Source organism: Octopus bimaculoides, chromosome 2 (genome assembly GCF_046866305.1).
Source record: "Octopus bimaculoides isolate indiv1 chromosome 2, ASM4686630v1, whole genome shotgun sequence".
NCBI classification, from domain to species: Eukaryota; Metazoa; Mollusca; class Cephalopoda; order Octopoda; family Octopodidae; genus Octopus; species Octopus bimaculoides.
The window spans coordinates 188,295,902-188,319,155 of record NC_142929.1 but is presented as its reverse complement, the minus strand read 5'-3'; the positions used below and the strand labels follow the sequence as shown (position 1 = coordinate 188,319,155).

General features: G+C 39.5%; 1 protein-coding gene across 1 annotated transcript in view; it reads left to right on the top strand.

Moving 5' to 3' along the window:
- The first annotated feature begins 9,674 nt into the window (after positions 1-9,674).
- Positions 9,675-23,254, top strand: part of LOC106873287 (DNA-directed RNA polymerase III subunit RPC2) — a 76,265-nt gene continuing 62,685 nt past the window's right edge. Inside the window, exons 1-8 of the mRNA XM_089348206.1 lie at positions 9,675-9,869; positions 13,037-13,126; positions 15,369-15,433; positions 16,627-16,702; positions 18,955-19,055; positions 19,843-20,052; positions 21,382-21,463; positions 22,879-23,028. Coding sequence (XP_089204332.1) covers positions 9,801-9,869; positions 13,037-13,126; positions 15,369-15,433; positions 16,627-16,702; positions 18,955-19,055; positions 19,843-20,052; positions 21,382-21,463; positions 22,879-23,028 — 843 coding nt within the window. The 5' untranslated portion in view covers positions 9,675-9,800. The remainder of the gene's footprint in view (positions 9,870-13,036; positions 13,127-15,368; positions 15,434-16,626; positions 16,703-18,954; positions 19,056-19,842; positions 20,053-21,381; positions 21,464-22,878; positions 23,029-23,254) is intronic.

Genomic DNA, 23,254 nt, shown 5'->3' with positions numbered 1-23,254 from the left:
GATGATGATGATGATATATATATATATATATATATATATATATATATATATATATATATATATATATATATATATACGTAGTCTGGTCAATAAATATCCGGACTGTTGCCATAGTAACAAAACTAAATAAATTTGCTTGTTTTTTTTTTCTCTTTTATTTGACATTCCATCGTTGTGTGTTTGAAAAGAAGTAAAGTTTATTCAAATTTCAAAAACGAAAACACAAAAGCTGTGGAGGGGGAATAGAGCTAAAAACGCATTTAAAAAGAAATATTTGTTTGTGTTATTTCAAATAACATTGGAGAGGATTAGAATAAATGAAAAAAAAAACCCCAAAAAAACCCAGAATTTATCTGATAAAGCAATTATTCTTTTTTCATAAATATAAGCCAAGGGGTCAGACTCAATTTTGCCCAGGGGTCGTATGTTTGATAATCCTGCTTTAATCCAAAATCTAAGTTTGCTCCTCACTGCCAGAAAATACTTCAGCTGTGATCATTTGTAAACCACATAAAAGTATTTTACACATATCTGGGATGGTAAACCGAAATCTATCTATCTATCTATCTATCTATCTATCTATCTATCTATCTAGCTTGCTATCTATCTATCTATCTATATATCATCATCATTATCGTCATCATTTAACATCCATTGTCCATGCTGGCATGTGTTAGACGGTTTGACCAGAGCTGGTATGCTAGAAAGCTGCACCAAGTTCCAGTCTGATTTGGCATGGTTTTCTACAGCTGGATGTCCTTCCTAACGCCAACCACTCCAAGAGTGTAATGGGTGCTTTTACATTCCACTGGCACGGGTGTCATTTGCGTGACACCGGTATCTGCCACAACTGCCATTTTGCTCAGTTTGATGGGTCTTCTTCTCAAGTACAACATAATGCCACTGGTCTTGGTCATTGTCTCCATGAGGCCCAACGCTCAAAAGGAGCTCAGCCACTTTGCCTCCGTGAGGCTCAACGCTTGAATGGTGCTCTTTACGTTAAAACTTAGTGTGCATGTGCAGTAGGGTTCAAGGTCAATCCGTGCTGAGCAGTTTCGCTCTCCATGCTTTAGCTTCGTTACTATAGAAACAGTCCGGATACTTATTGATCAGACTACGTATATATATGTGTGTGTGTGTGTGCATTTTTTACACTAGCATAGCTAGAGGGTCACTTTTAATAGGGTGACACTTTTGGGTCTGCTGTAAGCAATAATTGTTCTTTGTGGGGTCCAGCAGTGGCAGCAAACGGAAGGGCTGCTCCAGGTGGCACACACTCTAGCTACGCTAGTGTATATATAAAATTTATTAATAAGGGTAGAAATTGATATTAATCAATTAAAACCGTGGTCTAGCATATTAAAAAAATCCGAAGATTAAAATTATATTACATACACAAATAAGAGGAATGACCAGCAAAAGTGGACTCCTATATGCTAGAAATAGATGCTGAATCATCTAACCATGAAAAATATGTTCTCAGTAAAAATCTAGCGACACAACAGACTGTAAAAGGGCAAGACAAATGAAAAAATACTAAATAAAAAAAAAACGATTAACCTACGTACCATGGTTTCACCTGTTAAAATTTACATAAGTAAATATCTGCAGGATCATCAGCGTAGTCTGTCGATTTATAAAATATAATTTCCAGAACTAGACACAAGACATCCACCCGAAAGGGAGCATGTGTAGAGTTCTACAAATTACATTCAGTGTATCCCTTCAAATGTCTTCAATCTGACGCGCTAAGTCCGGAAATAACCCTGCAGTTAACAAATTTTTGCAGCTAATTTACCGGTTTGAAAACATCATTATTTAAAATTTATTAATAAGGGTAGAAATTGATATTAATCAATTAAAACCAGTGGTCTAGCATATGATAATTTGACTGGCTTCTTTAAGTTTCTATTTATCAAATTCACTCACAAGGCTTTGATCAGCCCAGGACTATAGTAGAAGACAAGGTTCCATGCAGTAAGATCGAACCAAAAACCCTGTGGTTGGGTAGCAAACCTGTTACCACACGACTATTCCTCTATGTAAATGTTGACTAATGCCATCCTCAACAATGAAGTCGTGTGATGATGAATGAGTCATCCAATAAATATACATAAATATTGATTAGCCATCCATAACAATGCACTAACAATCAAGTCATAGGTAAGTCATAGGTAAGTATAGGGAAGTCATAGGGAAGTCATAGGTAAGTTATAGGTAAGTATAGAAATGGTATACATAGGTGCAGGTGTGACTGTGTAGCAAGAAGCTTGCCTCCCAACCACATGGTTCCAGGTTCAGTCCCACAGCGTGGCACTTTGGGCAAGTGTCTTCTATTGTAGCCTTGGGCCAACTGAAGCCTTGGGAGTGGATTTGGTAGATGGAAACTGAAAGAAGCCTATCCTATCTATCTATCTATCTATCTATCTGTCGGTCTCTCAGTCTGTTTTTGTCTATCTATCTATCTAGCTAGCTAGCTAGCTACGTGTCTACCTGTCTATCTACTTAGCTATCTATCTATCTAGCTATGCCTGTCTGTCTATCTATCTATCTATCTAGCTATCTCTATCTGTCTGTCTGTCTGACTATCTATCTATCTGTCTATCTAGCTAGCTATCATCATCATCATCATCCAACATCTGTTTTCCTCGATCTCTTGCACACACCATGGCTATAGGCTTCTCAAAATAGCGACATTTACACTGCCAGTCTGGGACATATATGTGTCAGTGTGTTAATTTGTTTGTTTTTTTGTTGGTGCGTGCGTGTGTATGCGTGCATGCATGCGTGCGTGTATATACGAGACCTTCAGACATTACAAAACCAAACAAACGTAACAAGCTTGGTATTGTCTCAGCGGTTTCCCTATACAGCGCAGAGACTGGCTCATAATTAGTATTAACGTCACACCAAATTATACGTTCAAAGAGTCAACCTTGACACAGTCACGTTACTACAATCTTTTCAAGATCGCTTTAATAGTATTGAATACATGTCTGGTGGTGGTGGAGATGGCGGTAGTGATGGTGGCAGCTGTGATGGTGGCGGCTGTTGTGCTGGTGGTGGTGGCGGCGGCGGCGGCGGTGGTGGTGGTATTTAGTGCTTCTATTGTTTGGCTGTGAATCCTGGTCGTGTGAGAAAACTTAGGTTGACTCGATAAGTTGTACCAGCTGTGTAGAGGCATGTGTGTATGAGTCAGTGAGTGGTGGATGCCAGCTTGCCCGATGGCAAGTGAGCCGCTGCGCCATAAGAATCTCTCTATATAGGGGCCCATGTTAGTATCTAAGGGGCCCATCTCTTCAAGTTTGAGAATTTTTTTATTCACTCCTGGAAGAATGCATTAATTATTTCAGCCTGGCTGTGTTTGTAGACAGGTAAAAATAATACTCGTTTACTCTTTTACTTTGTTTCCGCCATTTGACTGCAGCCATGCTGGAGCACCGCCTTTAGTCGAACAAATCGATCCCAGGAATTATCCTTTGTAAGCCCAGTACTTATTCTATCGGATCTCTTTTGTCGAACCGCTAAGTTTCGGGAACATAAACACCAATATCGGTTGTCAAGCGATGGTGGGGGGACAAACACAGACACACAAACAGATACACATGCTCGCGCGCGTACACACGGCCTCTTTCAGTTTCTTTCTATCAAATCCACTCACAAGGCTTTGGTCGGCCCGAGGCTATAGTAGAAGACACTTGCCCAAGGTGCCACACAGTGGGACTGAACCCGGAACCATATGGTTGGGAAGTTGAGGCTATTGTAGAAGACACATGTATGTGTTTGTGTGTGTGTATGTGTATGTGTGTGTGTGTGTGTGCTTGTATGTGTGTTGTGTGTTGTGTGTTTGGGAGACTTAAAGACAAGGTATGGAGAAATAACAAACTGAAAACAGAGACAATGTTCAGCGTTTGCTGGTCTCCAGTTCTTTCCACTTACTGCCACACCTCTGAGCCATGGCTCCTGTATCGGTGTCACACCTGCTTCCTGGAGAGGTTCTACTGATGCTGTTTGCGCACCATATCAAATATCCACTGGACTGACTATGTCACCAACACAGGCGTCCTGGAGAAAGCCGAGACCACCAATATCAAGGCCATTCTTAGGAAGACACAACTCTGCTGGATGGGATATGTCTTCAGGATAGTTGACCATCACCTGCCAAAGATTGTGGCCCACAGAGAATTGCTTTCTGGCGCTCAAGGGATGGTATAAAGACATGCTAAAAAAGACTGTGACAGTTTGTAATATTGACCCCCCCCCACTGGTAGATCCCCCAGACTGCTGACCACAATGCTTGGTACCGCACCATCCTTGAAGGCCAGCCCATCCTGTATTTTGTGATATAAACTTTCTGTTTTAGAGTAATTGTGTAAATTAGATCTCCTATCAAAATTTGTGATTAGTTTATTTCATTCTACTAAATTTTTCATTATAGGCGCAGGTTTCCCAACTACATGGTTCCGGGTTCAGTCCCACTGTGTGACACCTTGAGCAAGTGTCTTCTACTATAGTCTCGGGCTGACCAAAATTATTTGAAATAAAGTCAGTGTCTTTTTTTAATAGAAATATGGTAACTAAAGGGTTGAAACAGCTATTTTCTGATGAGTTGTTGTCCAGTTTAAGAATTTTGTGTGTATAGAACATCCATTTAAGGAATTTAACCCTTGGTCTACCAGAGAAAATGCATGTCACTAATTAGCAACTGGGTCCAATGGAGCCAATATTTTTCTTTTAATTAAATTTTATTCAAACTATGCTGTCAGGTGAATGAAGAATTACTGTTTCTCACAGATTTTTATTAAAAAATACAGCTTATGGAATATAACATAAATTAAAAAAATTACAAAAGTACAGAATTACAGCTCTCCATGGCAGTGAATGCAGACAACATGTAGTATGAGTCCTCCTCCCTTTTCTTTGGGCCACCCGAAGAACATCTTCCATTTTCCTTTGGCTGAGGAATCTCAAATGAGGGTGAAAAGCATCTTCTTTTCTTGTTTGGTTCAGAAATGTTAGCGGAACTAGTAGACTGTTTGTCATATTCTTGTTTAGCATTAACCCTGGCAAGTTCCGTTCCTAACTGAATTAGGCACTGTCTTCTTTTATCCTTGAAACTTTGCAACAATGAAAGTATTCACGGGACTTATATGAATCCTATTGTAGAATATAACCGTAGGCCATCTTTGAGTCATTCTTTTGCATGTCTATGTTCTTGCCATCTTATCTCGGGTATCTACTCCTCCATTTGTTTTGTTGTAACATGTAATAACTTCTGGTTTCTTTTCAGCATTTTTTGAATCAATTGAAGGCTGAGAGTGCATTGTACTCATAAGTGCGACTACATATTCTTTCTTGGGACAATAAGAAAGGATCATAGAATCCTTTTAAAATCCAAATATTGTGCTGTTGATTTCTCTTCCTTTTCCATGTGTGAAAGCACTTGGAAGTTCAACTCTTTTCTTTCTGATTGTTCCAACTAAAGTAGTTTTCTTGCTAAGCAGCTTTCGAACCAATCCTAGACTTGTAAAAAAAATTCTGTTAGCTCATTGCCTTATAATTAATTAATTAATTAATTATATTGGTTTCAAATTTTGGCACAAGAACAGCAATTTTAAGATAGGAGTAAGTTGATTGCCTTAACCCCAGCGTTCAGCTGGTACACCACCACCACAGCCACTACCGCTGCCACCACCACCACCACCTCCAACAACAACAACAACACAACTACAGCCATAACATCGTCATTACCAATATCACCACCACCACCACCACCGCCGCTGCTGTCAACGCCAACTCTGCAGCCGCAGTCATGCCCTCTATCACCATCATCATAGCAACATGGATTGTTCTTTAAGTTGAAAGATTTCCCCATTTCCTTCCTACGGAAGGAAGTTCTCAGTTTTATTTACAAGAAGACAGAATGACATCAATAGAATGAAATGTATTTCCTAAGGGAAAACAGCTTAAAACATCTGCAGAAAGGATTGTGAAAACTGATGACACAAAAAGCTTGAATGAATGTACCATCATCATCATCATACATCATACATTTGTTTTCCATGCTGGCATGGGTTGGACGGTTTGACAGGAGCTGTCCAGACTCCAATATGGCTTCTATGGCTGGATGCCCTTCCTAGCACCAACCACTTTGCAGAGTGTAAGGGGTGCTTTTTATGTGCCACCAGCACCCTAAAGTATGTATATATTTACACACTTGCACACACACACACATGCACAAAGCTCGTGCACACACACACACACAAATGTGTACACACATGCACAGACATATGCACACATAAACATGCACACACACACACACACGCCACAAAGCTCGCACACACACACACACACACAGACACAAACACACATACACACACATACACTCACATGCACACACATACACACAGAACACACACATGCACACACACGTTCTTATATTCTTTCATTCCTCTCAGTTATTTGACAGCAGCCATGCTGGAGCGCCGCCTTTTTAGTTGAAGAAATTGACTCCAGGACTTATTCTTTGTAAGCCCACTACTTACTCCATCAGTCTCTTTTGCTGAACTGCACATACACACACATACATGCAGTCATCTTTCCAATGTCTGTAATATAAATCCTAGTTTGTCAAATAGTGGAGTTGATAGGACTGGCTCCACTCTTCACCAACAGCTGTGACATTGTGCCTCTGCTATAAATCGTAACAGCTGATAATCCTTTATCTGAAACATAGAGAGCTGATACAAATGGAAAATTCCAGAAAGCACTCGGAAAATTCCTAGGAAGCCCAGTTGTTGTGAAGCAACGTCATCCTGTCTGGGTTGGACGAAAATGAAAATTCCGGATCTGTTTTAGTGAAAAGCGAAGCTTTCCATTGAGAGACTCACATGTTTGTAACTGGGTTGGCGCCTGGTTTCTGTAAAATGGCCGCGGATTTTCGGAAAAGTAATTACTACTTTATGGAGAAGGAAAAAGAGAAAAGGAATTTATTGTTTGCTTCGTTTGTAAATATTCACGTGTTCCATACAACGGGAGTTATGATTGTGAAAAACTTTGTTATGAAATATTAAAATTCTTTTTTACATCGCCACCCTCGCATTCTATGTCCGTTTTCTTTCCCCGTGCGGAAGTGTTAGCTATTATATGTTATAAATTCTTTTGAGAAATAAACAGCGTTTTAGACTTGGGCAACTTCCCTAAACTCTCATTTCATAGAGTCAAATATCCACTCATTTCTAAATCCGAAACCCTTAAAGTCTCAAGAATATCCGTTTCTACTCCAGGAACAAGCCCCGAAATTTTCGGTGAGGTGGCCAGTCGATTAAATCTACCCCAGTATGCAAGTGGTACTTAATTTATGGATCCCGAAAGGATGAAAGGCAAAGTCGACCACGGCGGAATTTGAACTCAGAGCATTAAGACAGACGAAATACCGCTAAGCATTTCGCCCGGCGTGCTAACGTTTCTGCCAAGAACATCGGATAAAAAAAATATATATAGTGTTGATGAATTTCAGCAGTATGGTGTATGGGGAAATAACTCCTGTTTAAGTGACAATAAGCCAACACTTGTTGTCTCCCTTATATGTATTTCTAAATTGGCCCACTGTTCGAAGGTCGTGCTTCATCACCTCATCCCATGTCTTCCTAGGTCTACCTCTTCCACAGGTTCCCTCTACTGCTAGGGTGTGACACTTTTTCACACAGCTGTCCGCATCCATATGCAACACATGACCATACCAGCGCAGTTTTCTCTCTTGCACACCACATCTGATGCTTCTTATGTCCAGCTTTTCTCTCAGGGTGCTTACACTCTGTCGTGTACACACACTGACATTACACATCCAGCGAAGCATACTGGCTTCATTCCTTGCAAGCTTACGCATGTTCATAGCAGTCACGGCCCATGTTTCACTGCCATATAGCATGGCTGTTTGCACACATGCGTCATACAGTCTACCTTTTACTACCAGCAATAGTAGGAGCTCTTTGAACTTTGCCCAGGCTATTCTTATTCTAGCAGCTACACTCACAGAGCATCCACCCTTGCTACTGACTTGGTCACCTAGGTAACTGAAGCTATCACCTACTTCTAGTTTCCCCCCCTGGCATGTGATGGAAGCTGTTTTCTGCACATTTCCAGTGCTTATTGCCCTTGAGCAGTTGTCACACACAAAACTATCTTCCCAGTTAGCCTTCCTTTGATATTGCTGTATGCCAGCATGTAACAAGCACCGTTGAAGTGTGTCCATAGCTTACACCAGGTACATCTTATGGAGTTTCTACCTATGCCTTTTCTACAGATTGAGCAGGACCATCTACCTGAAGGGATTTGTGATTTGTTTGCCTTCCTACTTACTAAGACTTTGGTTTTTGCTAGATTGATTTCAAAGCCCTTCAATTCTAGACCTGGTTTCCACACCTGAAGTTCTGATAGTGACTCAGCAATGAGAGCAAGGTCATCAGCATAGAGGAGCTCCCAGGGGCATCCTGTCTTGAATTTCTCTGTTATTGCCTGGAGGACTAATGATGAATAAGAGGGGACTGAGGACTAATCCTTGGTGGACCCCTACCCCTACCTGGAATTCTTCACTGTACTCATTGCCAACCCTCACCTTACTGACAGCATCCCTGTACATGGCATGGCTGTGTGGTAAGAGGCTTGCTTCCCAACCACATGGTTCCGGGATCAGTCCCATTGCGTGGCACATTGGGCTGGGCTTGTATGTACGTACGTACGTACGTACGTATGTATGTATGTATGTATGTATGTATGTGTGTGTGTTTGTCCCCCAATACCGCTTGACAACCAGTGTTGGTGTGTTTACGTCCCCGTAACTTAGCAGTCGACAAAATTGAAGGCTAGAATAAGTACCAGGCTTAAAAAAATAAATATTTGGTCGATTCATTCTATTAAAAAGATTCTCCAGGGCAGTGCTCTAGCATGGCCGCAATTTAGTGACTGAAAGAAATAAAAGATATATTCTTATACCACAATAAATCTGTTTCCGTTGTCTTAATCTATATCTATCAAATAATTAACACATAAAGCACGACGGGCCACGATCGTGGCCGTCAGGCACAGGTCGACAGGCTAAGATCGTGGTCCAGACAGATGCGCGTTTGTTGGGGTCTAATGTAACTCAAACGCTCCGATACCCACCAGAATGCAAGAGGACTAATAGTTCAACTAATGAACTTTCATATGATATACTAAGAAGATATTTTAACTATTTTGGATCTTTCTGATTTGACGGGCACCACTTGTTGTCTTAACGAAACACTTTCAAACTTGACACCGTTAGTATATGTTGTTTACATTCCACGGCAGTACTTGTTTTCACCTCAATAGACGTCAGTAATTGGTTGAAATTACCGAAATACGACAATTTTTTACATGAAATAACTTCGAATACAAAAAGTATACGAAGTTTGAAAGTGTTTCGGTACCAAAAACACTACATAAAACATGAATGAAAAGTGTTGCCCGTCAAATCAGAAAGATCCACTATTTTTTGTTTTTTATGTGTGCATGGTAGTCTCATTTTCATAGCAGTCCATGCTATGTAAGTGCAAATCCCAGCTCTTTGTGGGTTAATAAATTTCTTCGTTAGCAAATATACCAAATCGCGTGTGACAAGGTGGTTAACTCCCAATACCGGAAGTCCGTACCTTTAAAGTTCTGGCTTCCGGTCTATCAACCGGCGCACATGTTTACATTTGTCTTTTTCATGTTGTTATTGTGATTGATGTTGGATAAATAGCAGTTAATTTCGCTTTGGTGAAAAGAAAAGAAGAATGGAGACACTCGATGACTTATTGAAGCTTGACAAAATCGAATTAACTCAACCAGTGAAGAAAATTGAGGTAAATTCTTTAAAATAATTCCATGTTTGTCTTTCATTCGGTCGTCTCGTTCAGTGTCAGAAGATTTTAAATATGCGATGATGTTTGAGTCTTGTTCTTTTGCACACCATAGACACACGAGCAAAAGAAGCTTATCGATGTAAAATTCCTGAAGAAATCGAGCTCCCTTCCAGCAAAGTCTGCGACCAGTTCTTGATTCTCAGCTGCAGCTAATTCCACTTTTGTTTTATAGAAAAGCATGTACACCACCAAATCCCCTTCGCTATAAATTTGTGGTTCTATACTCTCTTCAGAAATTGAAATATACTGTATTTCATGGCATAGAAGATGCATATTTTATAAAAAAAAAAGTGTCTCAAAAATAATTCGCCCCGGATCCTGTATGCGATGCTATATATATATATATATATATATATATATATATATATATATATATATATATATATATATATATATATATATTAATGCACTAAAAATGGGACTCTTTTATGCCAACAAATACGATAATTATTAAATTGATATTCTAGATATATGAAAGCATCCGATAAATAAGCCCACGTAAGAGGGGTAAAAATTGGTTGAAGTTTCTAATTTCTGAAGCACAGACATACAAGTTAACAGTGTGTCTCTAATATAATGGTTAAGGTTATACAATAGTCTTTTACCATTGTCTCAAACTGATGCAATATTTTCGATTTTCATTTAGTGACATTTTAAAATAAAAGTTTCATATCTAATTCTTATCGGATTGCAGAATGGTTTTAGTTTTGAAATTCTTAGATGCGAATGAAGTTACTTCGCCATAAATGTTACAAGTGTTTCATGTTATAAACCCCATTTCTTACTTATATTACAAATGTAAGTTCACATTTTCCCGCATACAAAAACATACATTCCATACTTTATTAGAAACAGCAGTGATGTCTGACCGCTGGATATATATATATATATATATATATATATATACACACACACATAGGTATAAGTTAGGATTGTTTAAACATTCAAGTGATGGGCTAAAAGTGTTTAAGCAACTAAGGGAGAATTAAATCCGAAGGCACTCCTGGAGATTACTTGTGTGGGTACCGTCTTTGTTAGAAGGTATCCAGAGGCAGGTAATTTATCGTGTAAACCGCAGTTTATAATTATAATCATGTGGAAAATGGAGAAACAAACACAGGAAGAAGCAGGTAGAATGCGCTCTTTAGCCGGTCATCAGTAGTTTATTTATTCGTAAAAGAAACACACTAAAATATTTGAGCAGTAATATATTTAGAAGTTTGTTATGGCCGGTCAGAGAGTGACCATAAGTGCGAAACCAATGGTCACTCTGCGATCGGCGTGTGTGATGTATATGTATATATTTAAGGTCTCTTTGTTTCTTTTACTACTTATCTCCCCCCTTAATTTTTATTTACTTTTTAAATATAACCATACTGAACAATTACCTATATAATATATGTGCACGCATATGTATTCCTGTTTTTCTTCGTTTTGTTTCTTGGTAGTATTGCATACTACGAAGCTTCAAAAAAGTTCGTCGTAAATATAACGACCCGCTCACTGACCTTTTGTCGTTGTGTTAATACCCAAGTCGTAGATATACGACGAAATTTTTTGCCACTTTATAGTGGACAGTACTATAGAACTATTAATGAATACAAATGTAGTAAATTCATGACTTTTCCAAGTTATTTTTCAGATAAAGTCATCATGTAAGTGAATTCAGTGAACAAAAAGGAAAAGACAACTCGGGAGGGGCAAGTTTTAACAAATAACGTATTAGTTCCTACCACATCCCAATGTCCTCCAGTCACATCCAGTAATTATAGAGCTGTTGCATTTCCTCCGTTGAAGACATCTATGTCCCTTTACTTCTCTCTCCGTCTCTTACACGGTGGAGTCACACTCGAGGTCTCTCTATGCGTACAACTCTTCCAAGCTCTCACACTGATGCAAGACTGTCATGGGTTGCAACCTCTTAACTACCTGCACAGCCATTAGCTACACCTGTGCTTATTCCCTACAAGACACACCAAACACTTTCAGCCAGTTTCTCACCTCCAAACTCTGTCTTTACCCATCCATCACTGTCTCTGCATACATTTGTTTTGTCCTGTCACTACCTGAATAAGCCAGAACACCATACATCCTCCTTCCACATCTACAAAATGTGTTTCACCTGACCTATTTTAGACAGCTAAGTGACTCATTGAAACCATCTTCCTGGGTATTCCTCTTCATGTTTCCCGTACAATTTTAACCCCAAAACTCATAAGAAGGTTTTTTTCCACATCTGCGCTTCAGCAATATTGGCATAGAACTCTTACTTCCGGTTCCTGGAGTCACCCATCACCATTAACTGTGAGACTTTTCCCCATCAATATAACATCAGCAAAACTACTGAAGCCAAGTTCGAAACTGAATCGACAAATCGTTAAAACAGAAAATATACACACTGGATTCATGTCAGTGAACTAGAACTGCTGTCTGGTTCATTAGTTCACACTTTGCCATACAATGCACACTGAAGTTGCACAGCCAGTGGAGCATGCTAGCTTCGTTTTTTTCATGCCCTCAGCATTCACAGCCCATGTTTCACTAACATGTAGCAGTGCTGTTTGTACACAAGCATCATACAGTGTGCCTTCCACTTTGAGAGAGAGACCTTTTGTTACCAACAAAAGTTAATAGCTCTCTGAAAATTTTCTCCATCTTGTTCTAACAACTACACTTTCACAACAGTCTCCTCCACTGCTAATTTCATTACCTAGGTAACAAAAACTATCTACTCCTTTGAAGGATCTTTCCTGAGATGCTCTGTATTTCTTTCAATTAATTTAAAATATAACAAAGAATTTAGCAAAATAACTTAGTTATCATTAAGCTCGTGTTAGGAACATAAATTGTAATTAAGGTTTGGTGGAAGATTTTAATTCAAAACTTATGAAAACAAGACATTTGTACTACAGAGCCAGAAGCGGTTTCAGCCGGATGGGTAATGAAAGGGTTAAAAAGCCAAAGAATATCAAACTGGTTGAATTTAGTCTTTGGTTCTACAGAGCTCAAGATTAAAGGAAAGATAACTCTGGTAGGATTTACTTTTTGTTTCATTTGAAGTGATTTTCTCCATCATAATTTATTCATTTTTCTTGTTTTTTTTTCAGGACAAATGGAAACTGCTTCCAGCTTTTTTGAAGGTGAAAGGATTAGTGAAACAACATATAGATTCCTTCAATTACTTCATTAATGTAGAGGTATGCATAGTTTTACATTAATTAATCTTGTTAACCTTGTTATAGGTAGAGACATAGCTGTATGGTTAAGATGCTTGCCTGGTGACCATGTGGTCTTGGGTTCAGTTTCACTGTGTGGCACCTTCAGCGTCTTCTACGAAAGCCACAGCGCATCCAAAGCCTTTAGTAGATGGAAACTGAGAAAAGCCCTGTGGTGTATGTGTGTCTCTTTCTCCCTTTTCTCTTCTTCTTTGTCCCGCTAAAGCAGTCAAGTATCTCCTTTCTAGTAAGACAACTGTCTCTGTCCCTCTTATACTCTAAACTCTCTCCTGGCACACAGCCACTTCCCCCACTTCCACTCCCTCTCTCAGCTGAGAAGTCTTTGTCTTGCAAATGAATTTGTAACCCCAGTACATTTCATGAAGTGGTTGGCATTAGGAAGGACATTGCACTATAGAAACTATGCCAAAACAGACAATTGGAGTATGATGTAGTCATTAGGCTCTTCAGATCCTGTCAAACCATCCAGCCCATGCCAGCATGGATGTTATACGTGAGAATAGTGCTCAATACATGTAGAGAAGATAGTTACTTTATTGAAACTGAATGTAAGAGTTTGTCTTGCGATAGTGTTATGCTACAGTTCTTGCCTGAAGATTGCAGTGGCATGAAACTTGAGTTGCGAAACAAAGTCTCAGTTTCAGCTTTACTAACAAAAAAAATTCTTTCTCTTTCTCTCTCAATATATATATATGATAGATCACTAGTCAGTATACCTTTTTCTATTTTCTTTCCCTGTTTATTTCTGTGTTCCTTTCTGTCGAAGAGCGTAGGCTCAAAACGTAAAAGACTTTCTCACTTCCTGAAAGTAATACATCTGTTTGTTGTTCACACACCCGTCTTTGTCTTTTGTTTTTTTGTAAATTCTTACTATATATATATATATATATATATATATATATATATATATGTATATATATGTATCAAATAGATGTCTTATAAAACTATTCCACACATACAATACCAACAATCCAACATACTGCCATCATCAGCTGCCCCACAGATATCATTATGGTTTTGACACCTGGGCAGTACCATTCAATCCAGCAGTGTCAACAGCACTAAAATAAGTGTTGTTTGGGAACTAACATACCTTAGATATCACCACATTCATTCAATCTTAATTCTATGATGTTGATGATGATATATATATATGTATATAGAGAGAATTCACAAAAAAACCCCCAACAAAGACAAGCAGTGTAGAAAACAAACAGTTGTATTAGTATAACGCTTGGGAATTGAAAAAGTCTAACGTTTCGAGCCTACGCTCTTCCACAGAAAGGAACACAAAAATATATATCTGTTGGTTCATTAGATGCAATAAATTACAAGACTCAATATACATAAATTATCCTTTAATATTTTATAACCGAAATGCTCTGGTTTCCAGTATTCACAGTTACTCATTTCTGATCTTCAGCTGGTCAACAAGACTGCCAAACCGTCTTGTAATGGTGTTTGGTGGCATCCCAGATCAAATACTATCAGCACTTATTTTACTGTTCATACCCCTGAGGACAGATAAATGGTTATGGGAGACCATTTATGGCACCCCTTTCTCCAAGTACTAGCAACATCATCGTTTAACGTCCGTTTTCCATGCTGGCATGGGTTGGACGGTTCAACTGGGGTCTGGGAAGCCAGGAGGCTGCACCAGACTTCAATCTGATCTGGCAAAATTTCTACAGCTGCGTGCACTTCCTAACACCAACCACTCCAAGAGTGTAGTGGGTTCTTTTTATGTACCACCAGCACAGAAGCCAATCAGGTGGGCCAGGCATTGATCACATTCAGATGTTGCTTTTTACGTGCCACCGGCACAGGAGCCCGTCTGGGGGCACTGGCCTCAGCTATGATATTAATTTTACTTGACTCAACAGGTCTTCTCAAGCATATCATATTGCATGACGCATCAAGGGTACTCTTAACTGGGCCTTTAAAGAGCAATAGGCGTGTATGTGGATGTTCATTTTGCATGTGCCTGTGCAAGATGCATGCATATATACACATATATATAATGACAGATTTCAAATTTTTCTTTTAAATTATGTTTAATATAACCTACTTGTATCAAGGAGTTTAAAAATGAATATCTTTGAAATCTTATTCACAATCATCATTTAGATCTGAAATCGTTTATGTTATAATTGTGATTTTAATTAACAGATATTTTTTAATCGTCATTTTTTTTTGCTTCCAGATTAAGAAAATCATGAAGGCCAATGATAAAGTTGTTAGTGATGTTGACTTGAACTTTTATCTGAAGTAAGTCTGTTAATGAACTTTTACAAATTATTCAAGTATTTCCTTTTAGTTAGAATTCTGTTATGACTTAAGTCAATGGTCCTTAACTGTCTTTTTCCTGGGGACCCCTTTGGTTCCCATTGAACTCGGATGGACCCTCATAGCCATTCATTGTTTTAAAAAATTCTATTATATTTTTATGAGTGGCTGTGTGGTAAGTAGCTTGCTTACGAACCACATGGTTCCAGGTTCAGTCCCACTGCGTGGCACCTTGGGCAAGTGTCTTTCAACTATAGCCTTGGGCCGACCACAGCCTTGTGAGTGGATTTGGTAGACAGAAACTGAAAGAAGCCCGTCATATATGTGTGTGTGTGTACGTGTGTGTATATGTTTGTGTGCCTGTATTTGTCCTCCCAACATCGCTTGACAACCGATGCTGATGTGTTTACGTCCCTGTAACTTAGCAGTTTGGCAAAAGAGACCGATAAAATAAGTGTGTGTGTGTGAGTATATTTCTTTTTATGTGTCTGAGGAGAGGGTAAGTGATGTATATTTCTGTGCATGTGTTTCTTATTTCTCTATTGCTCACAAGGGGCTAAACATAGAGGGAACAAACAAGGACAGACAAAGGGATTAAGTCGATTACATCGACCCCAGTACATAACTGGTACTTAATTTATCGACCCCGAATGGATGAAAGGCAAAGTTGACCTCGGCAAAATTTGAACTCAGAACGTAACGGCAGACGAAATACCGCTGAGCATTTCGCCCAGGGTGCTAACGTTTCTTATTTCTTTATTGCCCACAAGGGGCTAAACACAGAGGGGACAAACAAGGACACACAAAGGGATTAAGTCGATTACATCGACCCCAGTGCGTAACTGGTACTTAATTTATTGACCGAAAGGATGAAAGGCAAAGTCGACCTCGGCGGAATTTGAACTCAGAACGTAGTGGCAGGCGAAATACCGCTAAGCATTTTGCCCAGCATGCTAACGTTTCTGCCAGCTCGCCGCCTTTTTTCTGTGCATGTGTTTCTGTGTGAGTATGTTTGTCTCCAGTACCAAAAAGCGTTGTCACCAAAGCAAGTTGAATGTCCAGTCAACTGTGCCAAAATCGCCAACGTCCAGCCAGCCAGCCACACCCAATCTTATTCCTCAGTGATTGAAACATTTTGATATTTATTCTTTCCTTCAAAAATATATTTATTTTAGATACCTAAATATATATGTTGGAATGCCTGATGTTGAAGAAGGATTCAATATAACGAAACCAGTTTCTCCACAAGAAGTAAGTAAATTCTACAAATTTCTGAAAATATCACGTTTTTTTCTGTTTTTATTGTATTTTTCAATTTTCTGCTTTTTATTTCTGTGAGAAGTTTTTTAAAAATTGGAACCATTTAAATATAAATTAAGAAGCATAATGAATACCAGTTTTTTTACTGATTATATTATTATCTTGTATCTTGGGAAGGTCATTATGCCAATAATAAACACACACACTGGCTGTATTTCATTTTCTATTTTTTTTTATTTGTCAGTTGGTTAACTATTTCACCAGTTAACCGATTGATTACTTGCTTAATTGTATGTTTGTTCAATCAATTAATTAGGTACTGATTGATTAGTTGAATGATTAATTAAGCAATCAATCAGTTAAATGGCTAACTAATTCATCATCACCATTTAACATCATGTGTCCAGTGTGTGTGTTTGTATTTTTGGTATAGAACCCTCCCAAGATATGACAAAATATATTTCAACACTCTCAGAGTGGTTGGCACTGGGAAGGGCATCCAGCTGTAGAAACCTTGCCAGATCAAATTGGAGCCTGGAGCAACCTCCTGGCTTGCCAGCTCTTGGTCAAACCGTTCAACCCATGCCAGCATGGAAAGCAGATCTTAAATGACGATGATGATGATGACTAGAGTTCACATCAACAATTTTGCAAAGCAAACACAAAAGTACTTTTATTTTCTCTTCAATAAGGAGTGGATGGGTTTTTTAAGGCAGCATTTTACCGTGAAATGTCAGTCTTGACTCCAAATCTTTTACAAGGGAGTGCTGAAAAGTTCCTGGCTTTGGGTAAAAGCAAATGCAGCAGGATCAGTTAATTATAATTTTCGTCATCATCATCATCATCATCGTTTAACGTCCGCTTTCCATGCTGGCATGGGTTGGACGATTTGACTGAAGACTGGCGAACCAGATGGCTGCACCAGGCTCCAATCTGATCTGGCAGAGTTTCTACAGCTGGGTGCCCTTCCTAACGTCAACCACTCCGAGAGTGTAGTGGGTGCTTTTACGTGCCACCGGCACGTGAGCCAGTCACGAGGTACTGGCAACGGCCACGCTTGAAATGGTGTATTTTACGTGCCACCTGCACAGGAGCCAGTCCAGCTGCACTGGCAACGAACTCGCTCGAATGTCATGTTCCCCTCTCAGATGCACACACTTATTGTAATGGTCCTTTAGTGTTTCTCTAAGCCCTGTAAAAGAACTTTGAAGGTTGGGCTTCCAACCAGGCCTTTCATGATACCCTTAAAGCCAGGAACTTTTCAACATCCCCTTGTAGTTGCCTATCCTGACATCCAGGGGTATGGTGTACTTACTCTAAAAAACATCCACACAGATAGAGGTCTGTCTGTGCGGTTAAGCAATTCATTTCCTAACCACATGGGTCCAGGTTCACTTCCATTGCATGGCATCTTGGGACAAGTGTCTTCCACTATAGCCCTGGGCCAACCAAAGCCTTGTGAGTAGATTTCATTGTGAGAAACTAGAAGAAGCCCGTCTTGTGTTTGTGTGTTTCTTGGTTTTGACATCATGTGATTGTTTACCCTCATGCAAGTGGTGTCCTTCATTTCCAGCCTTTCAATAAAAAGATGTGGGACCCTGGGGAAAGGTTACCTTACTTAGAAACAAGTGAAGGTTCCCGACAGGAAGGGTGTCTAGCTGTGGAAAATCTGCCTCACCAGATTCTGTCTGACCCACGAAATCATGGAAAAGTGATCGTTAAAACAATGATGATGATGATGATCATCATCATCATCATTTAACATCCGCTTTCCATGCTAGCATGGGTTGGATGATTTGACTGAGGACTGGTGAAACCAGATGGCTGCACCAGGCTCCAATCTAATTTGGCAGAGTTTCTACAGCTGGATGCCCTTCCTAACACCAACCACTCAGAGAGTGTAGTGGGTGCTTTTTACGTGCCACTGGCACGAGAGCCAGTCTGGTGGTACTGGCAACGGCCACGCTCAAATGGTGCTTTTTACGTTCCACCAGCATGGGAGCAAGACCTCTGCTCTGGCAGTGATCTTGCTTGGATGGTGCTGTTAACGCCCCACTGGCACAGGTGCCAGTCATCAAATTTGGTTCAGTTTCGATCTCACTTGCCCCAACAGGTCTTCGCAAGCTGAGTTTAGTGTCCAATGAGGGAAGGTTGGCCTGGGTGCCAGTCATCAAATTTGGTTCAGTTTCGATGATGATGATGATGATATTAAATAATTGTAACTTCTTTTTTTTTTTTTCCAGTGCCGCCTGCGTGACATGACGTATTCTGCTCCCATTACTGTTGATATTGAATATACAAGAGGACAACAAAGAATTATTCGAAATAATCTGCCAATAGGAAGGTAAGACTAAACTAAATTTATTTTGATCGGAGAGGTCAGCCTCAGTCAAACCGTCCAACCCATGCCAGCATGGAAAGCGGACGTTAAACAACGATGACGATGATGATTAGGTTTGTAATTCTTTAGTTTTCAGATTGATATTTCTTTGTGGCAGACTGGAAACGAAACAGGATCACTTGTATGACTGTGACACTCGTTTTAAGTCACCACTTGATGTCATGATGGCAAGACAAGGGTACAGAAACACATACGTATGTACACACGCACGCAGAAACATATTTACACATAGAGAAACACATGCACACACAGAGTAACACACGCACACACAGAGAAACACGCACGCACAGAAACACAAACACACTGAAACACAGACACTGAGACACATACACTTAGATTGAATTAGTTGAGACAGATTTCCTACGGAGGGATGCTCTTCCTGTCGCCAACCCTCACCTGTTTCCCCGCATGGAGATACTTCCCTATGGCCAGATGCATTTTTCGCAAAAGACTGGAAACAGTTAATTCCACTGGTTTGGCAGTGATGCTTGCTTGTAACTCTCCAACGATGTCAAGACAAGAAGGGAGAGAGAAACAGAGCTTCTTTTTAGATTCCATGTGCCAAATCCACTCACAAGGTTTTTGTTGGCCTTGAGCTATAGTAAAAGTTGCCATGCTGTGGGATTGAACCTGGAACCATGTGGTTGGGAAGCAAGCATCTTATCCACACACTCCTGCCTGCACCTATGAACCTTACACATTAATCTTATCTGTTTCTATTTTATTCTAGAATGCCGATCATGTTGAGAAGTTCTAATTGTGTATTGACTGGAAAGAGTCCATCAGAGCTGGCCAAGTTGAAAGAATGTCCAATGGACCCAGGAGGGTATTTTATTGTAAAAGGAACAGAGAAAGTGATTCTCATCCAAGAACAAATGTCTAAGAATCGAATGATTGTAGACATTGACAAAAAGGGTTATATAGAATGTTCCGTAACAAGGTAAGGATTTCTCACCTCTTTCTTGTTTGTATGGCACATTGGTCCATCTATATTGGCTGTCCCCGGTTTCTTTGGATGATTTTTGTAGGGTGCTAGACGGGAAAGGATTGCTAGTAGCCCTTCATTCAACCCTCCTTCATTTCTTGGAACTAAAGGAACACTGGGTAGTCCCTGTGACCCTTTCAAAATGTAATTTTGCCAATATTAAAAGAGAAAAGAATTGGAAGCCACAACTTGACTGGGATTTTGTTTCGTGGACCCAGGGGAGTTCATCACCATCATCACCATTGTCATTTAATGTCTGCTTTCCATGCTGGCATGGGTTGGACGTTTGACACGGAGTTATGGGGCTGTCTAGATTCCAATTGTCTGTTTTGACATGGTTACTACAGCTGGATGCTCTTCCTAATGCCAACCACTTAACAGATTGGACAGGGTGTTTTTTACATACCACTGGCATGGGTGTATTTATGCAGCACCGACAAGGGTGCATCTACACAGCATCAGCATGGGTGCATTTACACAGCTCCGGTATGGGTGCGTTTACACTGCATCAGCTGGATGCCCTTCCTAATGCCAACTACTCCGAGAGTGTAGTGGGCGCTTTTAACATGCCTCCAGCCGGAATTGTATTAGAAACTGTTAAAATATTTTGTGTATAAGCAATTTATTGCACATAACAACAAACTCTTATATGGATCCCCAAGGGTCATGTGGACCCTGATTGAGAACCACTGGTCTAGAGGCTAGGATACATATAACAGAATATTCTGGGCAGAATATACCAGTCAAATTGAATGGTATGGCAGATTTAATGGCTTCTTTCAGTTCCTGCTTACTAAATCCACTTACAAGGCTTTGGTCTGCTCAGGGACACTTGCCCAAGGTGACGCACAGTGGGAATGAACTTGAAACCCCGTGTTTGGGAAGTGAATTTCTGAACCACACATACATCCCTCGCCCTCTTGTGTCAATTTGGATGTGGAGCTTAGTTTCAGACACTAGTTATCTCCCTTACTCTGGCTGCCAGGTTTAAAAGGAGATAAATCTTAAAATTATCGACCATTTTATAGATTTTAACCATTATTGATTTTTATCTAATTATTCTTGTTGTGTTTTGGGAGGGTCATAACGCCAATAATAATAAACACACACACTGTGTATGTATTTGTTATTACAGGAGTAATGACATTTCTAATATACAAGTTTTGTTTTTTAACACAAGCGTCCACATTGAGAATCTTGCAAGCCAAATACAGAAACGAAACACCTAATTATTATTATTATTATTATTATTATATTTGATTTTTTTTTTTTTTTCATTTTTAGTTCCACCCATGAGAGGAAAAGTAAGACATATGTTATAACCAAACAGAGTAGATATTACCTGAAACATAATATTTTTACTGAGGTAAATAAAGAAATAACTTGGTCTTTTTATTGCTATTTCAGAACATAATAATGTTTACAATTTTGTGTGCAACCATTTTAATTTATAATCGAAATAGTTTAAATCTGTCATAAAAGATTAAAGGTTTACTTTTTCTTCTCAGTTTAATTTATGAGGGTGAGTCAAAAAGTAATGCCATTTTGTTTAGGACAGGTATAATTACCAACACAGGAACATGTATCATACATCAAAATGAAGCTGGTCCTCTGTGGGTCACATCCCTACTTCTCAACATAGTCACCGTTTCTCTCAATAGCAATGTTCCACCTTCGAATGAGAGCATGTATCCCTGCCCCGTAAAATTCTGTTGACTGTTCTTTGAGCCACTTCTTCACTACAGTTTTCACTTCTTCATCACTGGAATAATGTTTGCCTCTCAAACCCTTTTTCATGGGGCTGAAGAGATGATTGTCCAGTAATGAGGAAGTGAAAACTGTAGTGAAGAAGTGGCTACTCACATTATAAAAGAGAGGGTTGGGGTAACTGGAGAAGGGCTTAATTTAAATACAAACAGTTTAAATCTTGGGGTTTTATATCATGGAACCATAGATGTCTCAGGTGTGGTGATACTGAAAATGGTTAAAGAATTTAATTTTTTTCTCAGCATGATTCCTGTTCTTATTTTCATTATTATTGCTGCTGCTGTCATTAATTGCTAAAAGTTAATTTTTTTGTAAATTATTTACATTCGATGGATATTTGACCTCATCTTGTTTGTTGTTAACACAATGTTTCGGTTGATATTCCCCCAGCCTTCTTCAGGTGTCTTGGGGAAATTTCGAACCTGGGTTCTCATTCCTAAGGTATTTTTCGATGTTGTTGAAGATGTAGGACAAGATACTGCAATAGCCTGGGCTTCAGAGGTCCACAGCTCTTCAATATCCTCCTGAAGTACCTGAGAGACCTACATGAGTTGAATGTAGGTGTCTTCAAAATAAAGCTGGACCTCTTCCAGTCAAGTGTCCCAGATGAACCAACTTCGCAGCAGGAGGTGCAGATGAGGGCAGCTGCATCAAACTCTCTCGTGCACCAAATGTCAATTCCTGAAAAGCATTTGTGAAGTAAAATTACGTAGCAACACCAAATGGCGGTGCCCCAGCATAGCCACAGCTCATGAGCTGAAACTAGATAAAATGAAAAAAAAAAAATGAAAAAATTATTATTATTCAGGTCACTGTCTGGAATCGAACTCAGAATCTTGGGGTTAGTAGCCTGCGCTCTTAACCACTACGCCATATGTCAATGGGCATATGACGTATGGTTAACAGCAAACAAGATGAGGACAAATATCCGTCAAATGTAAGTAGTGTAAATAATGTCCATAATTCCTCATCTCTTAAATATAGAACCGTAATTTTTTTGTATTATCTTTGAAGGACATTCCTGTTGCAATAGCCTTCAAAGGTATGGGTATTGAGTGTGACCAAGAAATTATCCAGATGATTGGTTGTGAAGAAGAGGTTTTAGCATCGATTGCTCCTTGTATGGAGGAATGCCACAAAGCTCAGGTCTATACGTGTAACCAGGTGAGTCTTTGAAACGACATGGATTTCTAATCTTGATAAGAAAACCCATTTGGTGGATTCATCTTTGTGTTAACATCTACTTTTCCCTGCTTTACCTGTAAAGCTTTAAAAAGTTACTTTTCTGAGTCAACCTGACTCATAAGGGCCAGTTTCATGGCGTATAATTTCCCCACCTGGATGGGATGCTAGTCCATCACAGGGTTATTCACTTTTGCCAGCTGAGTGG